The 14,826-nt window shown below is 54.4% G+C and overlaps 4 protein-coding genes across 4 annotated transcripts; 2 read left to right on the top strand and 2 right to left on the bottom strand.

Moving 5' to 3' along the window:
• Nucleotides 1–938: 938 nt before the first annotated feature.
• Nucleotides 939–1,695, bottom strand: DACRYDRAFT_100686 (4A/4B type thioredoxin-like protein; the record flags this gene model as incomplete). The annotated part of the gene is made up of 4 exons (XM_040767479.1): nt 939–1,113; nt 1,165–1,262; nt 1,326–1,417; nt 1,483–1,695. The coding sequence occupies 4 exons, from the start codon at nt 1,693–1,695 to the stop codon at nt 1,088–1,090; spliced, it is 429 nt and encodes a 142-aa protein (XP_040627430.1). The 3' UTR covers nt 939–1,087.
• Nucleotides 1,696–2,483: 788 nt separating this feature from the next.
• Nucleotides 2,484–4,438, top strand: DACRYDRAFT_117028 (uncharacterized protein; the record flags this gene model as incomplete). Its single annotated transcript, XM_040770304.1, has 8 exons — nt 2,484–2,963; nt 3,017–3,266; nt 3,338–3,398; nt 3,453–3,601; nt 3,656–4,053; nt 4,108–4,171; nt 4,254–4,308; nt 4,380–4,438. Exons 1-8 carry the CDS (start codon nt 2,665–2,667, stop codon nt 4,436–4,438), a joined length of 1,335 nt encoding a protein of 444 aa, XP_040627429.1. The 5' UTR covers nt 2,484–2,664.
• Nucleotides 4,439–5,145: 707 nt separating this feature from the next.
• Nucleotides 5,146–10,482, top strand: DACRYDRAFT_22989 (mitochondrial alternative oxidase). The gene is made up of 6 exons (XM_040773043.1): nt 5,146–5,477; nt 5,530–5,891; nt 5,947–6,449; nt 6,502–7,859; nt 7,940–8,549; nt 8,601–10,482. Exons 1-4 carry the CDS (start codon nt 5,276–5,278, stop codon nt 6,620–6,622), a joined length of 1,188 nt encoding a protein of 395 aa, XP_040627428.1. The 5' UTR covers nt 5,146–5,275; the 3' UTR covers nt 6,623–7,859; nt 7,940–8,549; nt 8,601–10,482.
• A 1,332-nt stretch (nt 10,483–11,814) lies between these two features.
• DACRYDRAFT_53973 (uncharacterized protein) lies at nt 11,815–12,159 on the bottom strand (the record flags this gene model as incomplete). Its single annotated transcript, XM_040775219.1, has 1 exon — nt 11,815–12,159. The coding sequence occupies one exon, from the start codon at nt 12,157–12,159 to the stop codon at nt 11,815–11,817; it is 345 nt and encodes a 114-aa protein (XP_040627427.1).
• Nucleotides 12,160–14,826: the final 2,667 nt, after the last annotated feature.

The following is a 14,826-nucleotide window of genomic DNA, read 5'->3' as shown; positions in this document are numbered from 1 at the left end:
TCCCCCCGCGTCTCTTCTTCCTCCGCAACGAGTATCCCCACGCACTCTCTGAGGAAATCAAGCTCGAGCGCCCAGACCTGAGGGCATTCTTCAGCTCCAACAGTAGCAAGCACGCGGGGCAAAAGCACGCCCAGTAAGCGGGAGAGGTAGGTCGGTAAGTCCACCAGTGCGTGAAACGTTTTCCTCAAAAGCAGGTGGGCGGCTTTGACCCGCGCTTGGTGGAACCCTGACTGTGCGGATGGGGATGGGAAGGGAAGGCTGAAGAACGCGAGAGAGAGGGAGTGGATGTTCGTTTCCCAGCCTGGGACGACGGGGAGCAGGAGATGCAGGCGGTCGAAGTTGTCTAGGATGGAGAGCTGCCATTTGGGGGATAGGTGCTGGGAGAGGGGAAGGAGCAGAGGGAGGAGCTGGGGTAGGAGGAGCAGGGTGACTGGGGATGGGGAGGGAGATGGGGGGGAGAGGAGGAGTGCGAGGACGGAGGAGAGGCTGGATAGGGCTGGGTAGACGTCTCCTGGTGCCCTTGGAGGGTCGAGTTCGAAGGAGAGAAGATCTCCCTCTTGGGTGCGGAGTGCGGATGCCCAGGTTAGAGCGAGAACGATGACTTGCCTCGCTTCGGTTGCTCCTGTTGTGCTGCCTTGTGCTAGCCAGTCATGGACGAGAGAGAGGGAAGAGGAGAGGATTGACTGGGCGCGGTTAGATGGGGATGAGAGGGCGAGTGAGCAGGAAGAGGCTGCGGCCTGGAGGGATGTGGGGGTACGCTTGGACATCAGTGAGGGGGTAGGAGGAGGAGGAGGAGGAGGAGAGGGGGGAAGAGTGAGTGAGTGAATGAAGGAGTCAGGGATTGAGCCACTAGCGCGTCCCTGACGTCTTTCATTCCATATCACACATTCATCCATCACACTCAACATTGATATTCATTTTCATTTAATACATTTCATCACTAGGATTACACTGCACACGACAAGGGCGTGTGAGAGTGTTGCCCAACCTCACCTCATGGTAGCCTCAGCAGCAGCCCCTGACAAGCACCAATAGGGGCATGTGATACCTCAAAGAGCGACCGTGATCGTGACCCCTCGCACAGGCCCTAATACCGATACCTCGTCGAGTAATCTACCGCACACGTCAGTCCTCTATAGTGCCATAGTACAGTGTAGGACACACCCCGGGGGGAGACGACCAGACCCCGGCCTTTTGACGCTCCGCGATAGACAGTCTCTATAATGTCTATCATCTCCTGTTTGTTGTCTATTGCCCAGTTTCTGTCCTATGTGTTTAGTGCCTGCCTAGGGGGGGAAGGGGAAGGGGGAGGGGGAGGGACGCACATCTTGTTGTTGTTTCCTGTGCCGAGGTCGATCATGATATGTTTATTCCGGTAGAAGAACATGAGCGTGCAAGGGTCGTACAACTCATACATCTACTCCTCATCAGCTCAGTCCTGACAGTGCCCATCCAGCACCCAGCACCCAGCATCCAGCGCACCTTATTAAAATCCGGCACCTGAGTGATATCCACCAGATAGATAACCGCAAAGTTCTGTACCCGCTCCGCGATGTTGTACAGCGTTTCGTCCATCTTCATGCACTGGGAGTCCCAGTCGTGGCCAAAGCGAAGACAGACGACACGGTCTTCTTCGGAGAGGATGGCTTGGTCGACGTGCCATCCTGAGGGGAGGTGGGGGAGGAAGTATGACATGGGTGGGGGTGAGTGAGTCGCTAGCTAGGAGAGTCAGGGTTGTTGTACACGGAGTTGCGGATAAGCTATTGGTGGCTGTGTAAACAGGGTTAGGGTTACGCTGTGTGTACTAATATTTACGCTGTTTTTGCACTGTTAGCTCGACTGGGGGCATATTCACCGCACGCCTTCCCTCCAAGCAAGCCCCAGCCCTTCCTAGCCTATATTTCACATATAACCCACACACCACCTTCACTTTGACCCACCAGAACTCCCCCTTTTGCTCCTCTTTTCCCCGTCCATTCCACTCGTCACCGGACAATCTCACAACTCCGCTTCTTCACAACACGACGCGTCTCCGTACCCTCAACACTGCGTCCAAACAACGAATTTTGATTATAACTATCGAAAACCACGTCAATTACCTGAAATGGAAATGGACGTCGAAAGTTCGCCTACACCTCCTTTCTCTCCTCTCTCCCCCGTTCCAAACTCCCAATCCAATTCACCATCAGACGTCCTCACACAGTCTATCCCAGCTCCAATCCAACAAAATGCAAATAATGCGCCAAATCATGGACTAGAGATCCCCTTTGTGGACTTGACCGCCGACTCCTCCGGTGCGCCCTCACCTTCTACCACTCCACCTCGAGTACCCCTCTCCCTCCCCCTTCCCCCACTCGTACCCCTCCCACTCCCGCCTATCCAGCTCCCTCTCCTGCCAAAAACCGAACAACCCCCAACACCGAGTATCATCCCCCCCACACCTCTCAAGCCAGAGGACGACCTCCTCCCACCCGCAGCAGGGGCAGGGGCAGACGATGTCCCAGCGAGCGACGTCGAGCTCAGCGGGGCCGAACGAGCTCCCAAAGCCGTACGAAAACCGCGCAAGCAGAAACTCGCCACTTCCCCCCCTCCGACCGAGCCACCCCCGCCCCCCCACTCCCGACCGTAAGGCTCAACATCACCCTCGGCGGGCCGGGGGCGTATATGATCAACGTGCTCGAGCTTGCGCGCGCTTCGGGACAGAGGAACCCGACGCCTCCCCCGGTTGTGCATTCTGATGAGAGCAGCTCGAGTGAGAGCGAGGATGACCACCCTCCTGGGGGGAAACTGCCTCTCCCTGAGTTGGGGAAGAAGGGAGTGAAGAGGAAGAGGAGGAGCAAGGACTACGATCTTGATGACCCGTTTATTGACGATTCGGAACTTATCATCGACCAGCCTAAGTATATGGGCATGACGAAACAAGCCGGGTTCTACGTGAGCAGCGGGAGCGTCGCGCTCAAGCAGTGTGTCCCCCCCTTCCCTCGTGTCTATGCGTGCTAAATGCAAATGCAAACAGCGACCCGACAAAAAAACGCAGCACGAAGCCTAAAGTCAACATCCTCGGCAGACCGGGCTCGCTCCCCCCTCGCGCGGTCTCCGCTGGCCCGGGCATTCCTCCTATAACGACGCCCTCTAAGGACCCGGCGATGCGTTCTCCAACGCAGGAGGAGGGGAAGGGGAAGAAGAGGGCACTCGAGAGTGCAAGTGTTATGGCGACGATACAAGAGGAAGGAGCGGCTAAGAAGCGGAAGACGCTTGTTGCTGTGGTTCGTCCTCTCTCCTCCCCTCCCCTCCGTGTTCCTTGCCTAGGGCATAGCTGACCGAATGCGATTGACAGGACCCCTTTTCCCCGGAATTGGATAGCATGCTAGAAGACCTACGGGAGGCGGTCGAGAAGGGTATGTCTGCCTACTGCTGTACCGGGCTGGGACGGGTTACTGATGGGCTTCCAGAGTCATTTGAGCAGAAAGGGAAGTTCCCACCGAACTTGAAGCCTATCCTTGAGCGCGTGTCCATCTTTGCACTCAAGAATGGGGAATATGGAGATAATTACTTTAACGTCATGCCTAAGATCTTCCCCTACAACCGGTATACGATGATGGTGCGCTCTCCCCCCTCTCGTGTCCAGCCAGGGCGGAAAACTGATATCCTACAGAAACTTATCAAGAAAATGATGTATGCCGACCATCAGAAGCTGCTTGCGGACAAGACGGAGGAACTCCTCCTCCTGCTCAAGAAGGAGGTGGACGCACAGCGGCCCCGCGCAGAGGCGGAATACGAGGCCGCGATGAAGGTGTATGAGCAGCACCAGGCGACTAAGGGCCCCGGCCCCGGCTCCGGCTCTGGCTCGGGAGGGAGTGCCCAGCCTGTGCCTACCCTCGAGGCGGATGCGATGCCCGTTGATGGAGCGGCGGACGAGGCCTCGGTCGAAGTACGCGAAAAGGAAGAGAAAGCACCTGTAAAACGTTATCGCTGGACGGAGAAGATGAAAGAAGTGCTCTGGCAGTTGGTGGAATTGAGTAATGCCAGTGCGCAGCTGACGAACGAGAAGGCGTGAGTCCGTCCGTGCGCGTGCTGGATGGGCGGTGCTGAGGTTTGGACATATAGGCAGTTTGATGGGAGTACGTCGAGCGTCTCTGAACAAGGCTTGAGGAAGGATTTGTATAAAAGGGTGAGTGAGGCTTCACCTTCAGAGGCTTCAGGCTTCAGAAGGTCCTGTAGATCTCGATCTGGAGCTAATCGCGCATCCCTAGATCGTACAGTGTTTCCCTGACGGCTGGATGCACAGCACGAACATCTCGCGGGAAGGTGAGTAATTCCCCGTTCCCCATCCCCCTCATTCCACATTCCAGTCTAGACTCTAATGACGCAATACCTAGTGAGCATGCTCAAGAAGAAGTACACAAAGGAGACGGAGAGGGACGACCTGGAAGAATGACGCGATTTTCCCTCAGAGTGATTGGCTCGCGTCTTGGGCGGTCCAGAGCCTTCTCACGTATTTTGGGCCGGCCGGCCTCTTGTTCCCCTAGGCCACGGGGACACCATTGCATCATTTTGTTTGTTTTTCTTTCCTTTTGCGACATCTTCCTCTCTTGTTGTTGTCCTGCACTAACCTGTGTCGATAAACTAATGAACCGCATTCTCCTCCCTTCCCTAGTCCTATCTTGGCCCCCTCCCCCTGCTCGGTCTCTCTCCCTTCGTCGGCGTACAGATCCCCGCCATCGGTCCGTCCATCCCCGCACTTCCCTTCCACCCTGGGTAATTCCTCGGAGATGTGCTCTGTTCTCCCAGCCTTCTTCCCGCGACCATGGGTATAGGGGACATCAATTGGTAATCAATATCCGGAATTTTTACTCCCAAGCCAACCGTCCTACACCACTTGACCTCGGCGCACGGCCGGCGACGGATGGCACGGACGGGCCAAGAGCAGGTGAAACAAGTCAAGCTGGCTGAACCGCTTTTCATTCGGGAACGTGCTAACGGCGATGGGACCGGAACAACGCGGGTCCGATTGGTACGGGCACCGCCGTCATCTCCCGGCCGATTCCGACCCAAATTGGACGGGTATAAGGGTCCACGCGAATAACGCGCCGTCACCGCGGTCTTTACCTCAAGGACCCTGTTCCCGTACTAACCTTCTTTGATATAAGTCGCCGCTCACTGCACTTGGACTACCTCACTCTGCGCTCTGTGGCTTGCTCACATCTGCTCTGCTGATCACTCTTCTATCCTCGGCTCCTACCCCCTTCTCTAGTCCCATCATCACCGGAGAACGATGTCTCTTCTTTTGCCTGCAAGAGGCGCTGCTGTTCGTCCTTTCGCCGCTCGACTCACCGTCGTTCACGTCCGATGCCTCTCGACGACTCAGTCAAGGTTCTTCACTCCGAACAAGGGAGTGAAAGGCCCCTCACCTACAGGACCCGGGAAGGTCGGCAAGGAGGAGACCTCTGTTGGAAGCGAAGGATTCCACTACAAGGGTATTTTACTCATGTTGCATTCAATTAGCATATATACTGATTATATATACAGATGACCCTATTCGCACACCGCGCGTAGCGGACGAGCTGAAACAGACTGGTGTCGGTCACGAACTCGGAGACTGGGTGCTCTTCCACCCCGTATACTCGCCCAAGGAGCTTCACTCTGTCGATGTCGTCAGGCACACGCCGCAGACTTTCAGCGACCGGTTCATCCGCGACCTCGTCTCCTTCACCCGGAAATCTTTTGATTGGATATCGGGCTATACGCAGAAGGAACTCACCCTGGAGGACGAGAAGCTTTCGGTTGAAGAGCTCAGGAAGAGAAGATGGATCCTTGATGAGAAGGCATGGCTGAACCGTATCTTGTTCCTTGAAAGTATTGCTGGTGTCCCTGGGATGGTCGCTGCTACAGTGAGTGTTGAATCTGACACGTTTACATGCATATAGATGCTGATATGCTTCACAGCTTCGCCATCTTCGCTCTCTCCGTCTCATGAAGCGTGACGGTGGCTGGATCCACACTCTGCTCGAAGAGGCCGAAAATGAGCGTATGCATCTCATGACCTTCATGGCTGTCAAGCAGCCTTCTTTGTTGTTCCGTACCCTCGTCCTAGGCGCTCAGGGTGTGTTCTACAACCTGTTCTTCCTTTCCTACCTCATCAGCCCCAAACTCTGCCACCGCTTCGTCGGCTGCCTGGAAGAGGAAGCCGTCATCACCTACACCCACGCCATCAAGGAGCTCGAAGCTGGCCGCCTCCCAGAATGGGACAACGTTCAAGCCCCCAAGATCGCCATCGATTACTGGCGCCTCAAGCCCAACGCAACGCTGCTCGATGTCATCTACGCAGTGCGCAGCGACGAGAGCACGCACAGGTTCGTCAACCACAGCTTTGCCAATCTGAGCATTAGCGATGGGAACCCCTTCGCTGTTGCCGAGCCCGACATGACCATCAAGGGCAAGCTCCCTGGGTAAGCAAGCTCCGTTCCGTTGCGAAAATTCATCTTGCTGATCCTCGCTTAGTTTCACCAGGAGCCAGTCCGAAAACTTTGTCGGTGAAGAAAAGGAACACGTTGCCGAGGCTGAGAAGCTTCTTGCCAAGCACGTGGAAGAGCGGACTCCCGCTTCCCATGTGCAAAACTAGACGACGCGCCCACCTCGGTGGTCAGTCTTCCAGAACGTGGACAATATAGGTCATCTCCGAAAGAGTGCTCTCAACAGTCTCTCTCGTCTGTGTAGATTCTGCTTTTATCGACGCTTCAACTGTGTGGGTTCAAAATCAGGTGTTACTACTGTTTCCTCGCTTTGCTTTTCTTACAATATTCTCATGTCTGGCGCAAGCCGCTTGCACCGACCCAGGTCACCTCTCAATGTATCTCTAGTCACACTGTTCTGCGTCTATACTATTTGCCCAGCAAACCTCCTCTCGCAGGAGTGGGATAATGCAAATCATCTGCTCTACTGGTTTCTACTTGCTTGACGGTCGTCTCGCAGTGCTGGTATTTGTGCCCCGATTATGAAAATCTGTTACATTTCTTGCTTCCCTTACATTCATCCCCTTCAAACATAACTATGATTCAAGCTTGACGATCAGCTCCGGATCTTCCTTGTATTCAGCCATGAAGCCGACGATGCCTCCCTCCAGGACCAAGCTCTGGCTCGTCGTAACACCTTCTTTGGCGAGGGCGTCCTTGTACCACCCGGCCGCACGTGTGCCACGAGACACAGCCTTGCAGCTTTGGCAATGGAATATGACCTTGGGGATATTCTTGAAGAGGGTAACGACAACCGGCAACGTGGGATAGAACGACTGGGCAGGAAGATTCAACGCGTCTCTGATGAAGCCGATCTAGCGAATATTCAAGCGCTGCTCATCTACTCCGAATAAAATCAATGTTACCTCAAAGTCGGTCCGACGAGTATCGATCACGATATAGTCAACACCGGCCTTCTTGGTCTTGATAAGTTCGGCAAGCTCTTTAGCGGTGATGGTGGGCGTATCGTAGGACGGCTCGGGGAAGAACTCGTACCACTCCTTGGGCTTGGTCTCCGTGTTCGACATGATCTGGATTGCGCTCTGGTGCTTGCGATGATCGACAGAGGTAAGCAGTAGGAGGTTGCATTTGCGTGACCTGGAAGGTATTTCGGAATCGGCCAGTGGAGGCGCGGGACGGAAAATCAAGTGACCTCCGCTTTCTATTGGTTACTATTTTTAGTAGGGTCGCTTCGCACACCATTTTCATCTTGATCTCATTAGAATACTACTCTACCACTACGAGGTGGTAAGGATGGCAAGGTTGTTGACTGACGAACAAGATTTGATGCAAAATATTGGAGGAAGATTTCAAGCTTCTAACACCGAACGGAACAAGCGGATTCAGGTTGTCTTATTCTTTCCATACTTTCTGCCAAAGCGCTCACGAGTTATTGTCATTGCATTGGGCTCATGCATATTACAAAGATTGTTGTACGGTATGGTTACTGTTCCAGGAACGCCGTCATCACAAATCAGACTGATCTGGTCACTGCGCCTCGTTCTTCAACTCCATCAGGACACGGGACACCGCGGCGACTCCGTCAACGACTTTGGCCCGCTCCGAGAATTTCACGTTAATCAACCATTTGGTTGTAAAGTCATCCGGCTGCCATCGCTGAAGCTCCATACCGAGACGATAATGCCGATCTTGGCCATATCCGAGGACAGCGAGGAGGAACGTCCGCATCGCCGTCGGGTCGAGTTCCGAAGGGGTAGAAGGTCGTGATACGCACGGCCAGGGGATGGACGCGAACGTCCATTCTGGTCGACGCGGTAGCGAAGGAAGAGTCGTCCACCGGTTCTGGTACGCTCCGATCGCCGTGTAGAGGCGTGCAAGCTCGGCCCCATCCAATTGCCCATAGAGCTCATACGGCCCGGGTCCCGCATCCTCCGCACTCCGATGCACGCCCTCATCGCTCTCGATCGACAGTGCGCCGTCACTCCCCGCCGTTTGCCTCGTATCCGTCCTCCCTAGCGCCTCTCGAGCTGCAGCCGAGCTCCGTCTCCGGCCACGTAGGCGCGCTAGGAATCCACGGTGAGCTGTGTCGTCGATTTCTGGTGCATCTTCATCCAGCTTATAGAGAAGGTGAGGGCTGGGCGGTTGGGGATGAAGGGGAACAACGGTAACATCGGGTGACAGCCGTTGCCCAGGGTATGGCACGTTGTGTCGTCCATCTTGCAGAGCGCGCCCGTCGAGAGTGAGCCGCTCGCCGAACGGACCGTAGCGGACTGCTTGCTGGGACGCGAGAACGGGCCCGTGATTCCCTCGGAATTCCATGGAACGGTATTTCTGGGAAGAAAGGTGATGAAAGGTCGAGGCGGGACGACGATTAGCGGTACTGAAGGAATAATCGATTGGTAAAAGAGGGGAAGAGAGGTAAAGACCTCTCAGCGCAAGTGAGATACTTATAGACGCTCTTTAGCTCCGACAGAAACTATGACAGTCGCCTGACCTCATCCGAATGGAAAGGTTCAGAAGCACCCCTTTCCACCTCCCAGGATCATAATTCCCCTTGTGCCCATGCCGGACTTTCGGCAGCGGCTGCGACCACCCGCTTGTGGTGTGATCATGCTCAATACGCGCTTAAGCACGGCGGGGTACCGACGAATCCTTGTCGTTATTAAGCACATCTCCGCCGAAAGAGCTACCCCGTACGAAGACCGACGTCGGTTATAATCTGGAATACCTCCACCCTGTCAGTAACTTGGTCGATTTAGAACAAGCCCAACGGTCAGCCATCGCCGGCGGCCGATTGTCCGAGGAATTTCTCACACAGAAATCAGCTTCTTGGACTGCTTTGCTGGCGCTTTACCCCGCTTTCTGCTCGCCAAGCGCTGAGAGCCACATGCCGGCAAGACATCTTCGTCGAGGAAGACCGACCCGGTTCAGGCACATATTGAGGGACTCCTTCCCATGACGGCTGACGATCCTGCTCCATTTCCCAGATTGGGTTTCTGGAATCCGCCCCCTAGGGAGGAAGAGAATGCCGCGACATTGGAGCGAAACCCGCGTTGCAGCAATTTTCGTCAGCCCACCCAAGTCAACAGGTTCTCCCGTTCATCCCACTCTTGGGCTGCGATATCCTATTCCTATGCAAAAAGTCTAGCAATTAGAGCCGCGAAGGTTACATAGCTCGCGTAATCCAGCCTGGCCCTTGTCCGTATCATCCCGCGGCATGGCCTCCCTGACTTTTACCCCGCAAGGCCTGCCTTGTCAGCAGATGACAAAACCCCGCGGCGCAACTCGCTGATCCAGTATACGCTGGCCCTACCGCTGATACACATCTCGCGTGTTCCGGGTGCATCTTTCCTAGCGAGGTCGTCGACGAGATCAAAACGCGGTATACGTATCTCAGGGGCAGACACCGGTGTTCAGCAAGCGGTACACTTCTTGCCTCAAGCGCCTGGGTTTCGGTTTGCGTTTTGTTCGTCTCGAGGCTTAAAGATAAGCCAGGAGAACGGATGACCTGGTTTGTCAGAACGCCGCGCGGTGGGGTGCAGGAGACGGTGCGTTTGCGTGTGCGTTTGCGTGTCTGTGTGCGTACGGGTGTCCTAACACACCACAACACTTCGCAAGACGCCTGCGAACCTCCTTCCCCAAACGGAACGGAATACAATCGATCTGCTCTCCCCTCTCCCCTGTGCGGATTTCTCGAAAAGGGACTTTGTGGCGGGGGCAGGAGGCAGACCGTCCGTACATCCGTGCCCCCATGCCCTAGCCCTGGCCCTGGTTCTGGTTCTGGACCTCGACTCTACCTGCCGACCGCAGCGCACTCCCCACGCCTCTTCCCAGGAACCCGTTCCGCCGGCCCGTGCGGACGCAGGAGGCTGCAGACGTGAGTGAGGTCAGGGGAGGGGAGGGAAGACGAGCGGGGAAACCTCTGAGGTGTGTTAGCTCGGAAAGGTATTGGGTGGACTGGGAGGGGGAACGTACCCGTCCACCCGTCCATCCGTCCACCACTTTTCTCTTCTCTCCAACTACCCCTTCCCCCTCCCCCCCCTCCCTCTAACTCCCGACTCCCAACCTCAGGCTTCTAACTCTGGGATGGGTGTTGGCTTGGAAAGGCATTGACTGGACTGGGAGGGGGAACGTACCCGTCCGTCCACCTGTCCACCAGTCCATTCGTCTACCCCCTTCTCTTCTGTCCAACTACCTTACCTGTCCCCTCCTCCTCTCTCTAACTCCCGACTTCCGACTCCCAACCTCAGGCTTCGCCCTTCCACTCCCCTCCTTCCCTCGACCCACAGCCCACACTCCAGGCTCTAGGCTCTAGGCTCTAAGCGACGCCGGGTTCCCAACCCAGGGCCCTTAACCTCAGGCACCTCGGCTTCTGGGGTGGACGATCGGATCGGACGCTGTTATCCTGTTATCTGGGAAGACCGGGTCGATCTCCGGCCCAACTGCCGATGTATGCGCGGGTGGTTGTACGACACACGGACGCGGAGGAGGGACACACGGAGGGAGGGAGAGGTCATCGTTACCTCATTCTGTGCTATCGTGCTGAGCGTCTCGCAACCGGGGGGAGACCTGGCGTTCGTGAGGGATGGATCGCGCGTAATGGGACGGGTACTGCAGAGGATGCTGTCACTAGTGCTGGTACTGTCGATGTCGATATCGATGTCGTTGTCGTTGTCATTGTTGGTGTCATTGTTAGTGTCTCACAACCCCCGCCTTGGACGAAGACCAATTGGATTCCGATTTAATCTCAATTCAAAGATCCTTTGCTAGTCCTTTGTCAGTTAGCTATTCCTTAGGGGCTCCGCACTGCTTGTCCACACTACAAGGGAATGGTCAGGCAAGTCGGGTCGACTCGGGACTGAAGGCGCACGACCGCACCAACAACCGCGTCCAAACGCGTGCAAAAACTAAAAAACGTAGACCCTTCAAACTAGTAAGAATACAACTATAGTGATACATTTTCTTTGCAAGAGCACTCCATAGTGCGTGCGTACTGCGTAGTTCGCGGGGGGACACAACCTGTTTACCTATGCTCTGCCGAGACTGGGACTGAGACTGGGACCGAGACTGGGACCAACACCGAGACTGACTGGGACCAAGACTGGGACTGGGTGTGAGGTTGAGGAACGAGAACCGTGCTGAGGGGGTGACGTTGACGTTAACGTTGGCTAATGCTGTTGCCGCCGCTGCTGCTGCCGCTGTCGATCAGGTCGACCACCGAGCTGCCTTCGAGTCCGGTCGTTGAAGATGCAAGATGCAGCTCGGGGCCGTCATCTCATTGCCAACCTCGAGCACCGCCCACCCCCACCCGCCCCGGCCCACCCTGCGCCGCCTTGCGCGCTCAAGGACTCCACACCCCCCTCCTATTCATCTCCTCCTGCACCTCTCCCAAAGCGTCCACCACCGCCCTGACCCCTTGCCTCACCTCACCCCTCTCCCCCTCGCTACACCTCCCCATCCACCTTCCCTCAAACTTGTCCGGATGCCACCTGAGCAACGCTTGCCTCACCCGTTCCTTCGCCCCCTGCGAAGCGGAGTGAGAGGGGGAGAGGATAAACCTCTGGATCGGTAGTGGTTTGAGGTCTTCCGGGCTAAGAGGAGCGGGGTAGCAGGGCCAGGGAAGGTCTGTAAACCCCAAACCGACCGTGCCTGGTGATCCAGGTGAAGCAGGGGAAAGGAGAGCCATCTCCGCCCACCTGGCCTCATACTCCTCCCAAGCGCTAGCTAAGGCCCTCTCCTCCGCTTCAGCCACCCGCCTCCGCCGCTCTTCCTCCACTTGCGCACGGGCACGTTCTTCCTCCCTCCGCTGCTGGAGGAGCGCGCGGGTACGAGCGTGTTCCTGCGCATGAGGGTGCGCGGAGCCGGAGGCCATCGCCCGTGCCCAGTCTAGCGCTTGCCTGTCTTCCCGCACGTCGAAGAGGAAGGGAGGGACTCCGAGTGCGTGGGCGGAGCGAGAGTCTTCTATCGCTCGGGTTTGATTGGCGACTAGGGCTGCTTGGGCTGTGAGCCTGCGTGCGAAGGAACCCATTTGCGCGGCGTGGGCTTCGAGTGCTGCTTGGGAATGGGAATGGGAATGGGGGTGTTGGTGGGGGTGGGGGGAGGAGGAAGGGAAAGGGTAGATGGCGTGCGTCATGCGTGATTCTAGTGGTGGTGAGAGGGGGAGGGAGAGAGGAGGGAGGGACGTACGTGTGTAGTCGCACTTGGCGATCATAGACTTAGCATGCTCGTGGGTGATATACCCGGATAGAAGGCGGGAGTAGGGTAGCGATAGGCAGTGAACGTTGACTTGTTGGAGATGTTGATGGTGTGCGGTGCGAAGGGATGTAAAGGGGATGCACAGAGTAGTGTTGTTGTTATGAGTGAATGATGCGTCACTTGTGCCTTGAGGCCACGTTCACCGGCAGAAGAAGGATCGGGGGATAAAAAGGTATACGCCAGAGAAGCGGAACAGAGGAACAGAAACAACGATACCGCCGGGGAGGATACGCCTTCTTTCCTCTTTAGGACAGAGCACGATTCGCGGATGTTCGACTCTTCAGACTGATCCTCTTTCTGTCAGAAGGGGAGGATAGAGAGGAAGAAGGGAGAAGACAAACGCAACCCGACATCGCCTATTTTCACCATGGGTCGACCGTTAGCCTCTCCCCTCAGGGCACATGAACAGGTGAACCCGAACACGGACCCGGACCTGTCCACCCTGCACGCCCTCTCCCTCTACCAGGTCTCTGGACCCCAGACGCCGCCAATAACATTTCTATGGAAAGCCGATAGTGCGAGGTTCGATTTCACGGGCATTTGCCTCCTTTTTCGCGCGCCACGCATCGGACCCCAATTTGTAGGAAAAAATTGGGATGATAATTATGTAAGAGCACCTAACCCGAAGTAACCCTAACCTGAATAGTTCACGAACCTTAACCTGAAAATGATATAACCTTATATAATAAAAAAACATTAGTAATAGTAATAGTAATAGTAATTGTAATAGTAATAGTAATTGTAATAGTAATAGTAATAGTAATAGTAATAGTAATAGTAATAATAATAGTAATAGTAATAGTAATAGTAATAGTAATAATCATAGTAATAATCATAGTGATAGTGATAGTGATAGTAATAGTCATAGTCATAGTCATAGTCATAGTCATAGTCATAATCATAGTAATAGTAATAGTAATAGTCATACTCAATACTACTTCAGTCTTGTAATAATGTCAGTATTACTGTACCCACATGATCATATGTGATTTGCTTCTGACTTAGGGTCTGGAGCAGAAGCAAACAAACATGGTTCCATTAGGGTATTGGCCTGCAGCAGGCCAATTCATGCCACTTTACTTGCACCAGTCTGTTACCTATTACAATCTCCACTTTTACTTTGAAAGCACTGGGCTGTTACCAGTTACAAAAGTATATGTTCATGCAGGTACAGTATTGTTAGGGAATGTGCAATTCTTAGCACACAAATAGATGTGAATTGCCTCACAGATCACCCAATACTATGGATGGATGCTGATCCAACCCAAGAGGTGTCTGAATATCCATGTGTCAGGGTTCACCCAGTTTTGGTGCAAATTTGATACAATTGACACCAAAAGGCTTACTTTGGCCTCAGTATAGCCCAAATCCACAAACCCTGAAGCAAAACCACTTGACTTCTTCGAAGCACCACCCTAAACAATGGTAAACTGTACAGTCCCACAGCTACTCTTTTGATTCCATTATACTTCCATTTTTCTTACATGTATATATACCAGCTCTAGTAGCCTTGTGCCCCTTAGAGCTGATCTCTCAGGAATTCCACTGTCAGATAGTGACAAACCTAGATCAAACTCTCACCAAACCTCCTCAACTCTCCAATTGGTGTTTGAACCTTTGACCCCCTCAGACTGTTCATGACTCCACTGCACCTCTCTTGTGACTAAAGGCATTTTGGGCTGATTCAATACATTGGCCCTACTGTTGACCACAATTTGAGCTCTCCTTGCTGCTTCTTGCTTTTATCAGGCTCCTGATTTGAGGATACTTTTGATATCTGGCAGTGTGCCTGTTAGGGCAACACAGGCTGACTAAGTCTGCTCACCTAAGAGTGCCAAGAGTCTAAGCAGGCAACAAGGAAGTGGAGTAGACCTGATGACTAAGACCTATCTACAGTATAGGTACCTGTGGATGATCCTAAGAGACCAAGTCTGAAGAGACAGTCCCAGGCAGAGTAGGCCTTATATTTATACCTCTGTGGTGGAACCTGCTAGAACATCTTGCTTACTCAGCCTAGTCAGGTGATCAGGTCATATGACCAAGGATGAGGTCATATGAGGTCATGCACAGCCATGCACAGCAGGTCACCTGACCATCC

This window comes from Dacryopinax primogenitus (assembly GCF_000292625.1).
Source record: "Dacryopinax primogenitus strain DJM-731 SS1 chromosome Unknown DACRYscaffold_12, whole genome shotgun sequence".
NCBI classification, from domain to species: domain Eukaryota; kingdom Fungi; phylum Basidiomycota; class Dacrymycetes; order Dacrymycetales; family Dacrymycetaceae; genus Dacryopinax; species Dacryopinax primogenitus.
This window is presented reverse-complemented; position numbering and strand designations above follow the sequence as displayed.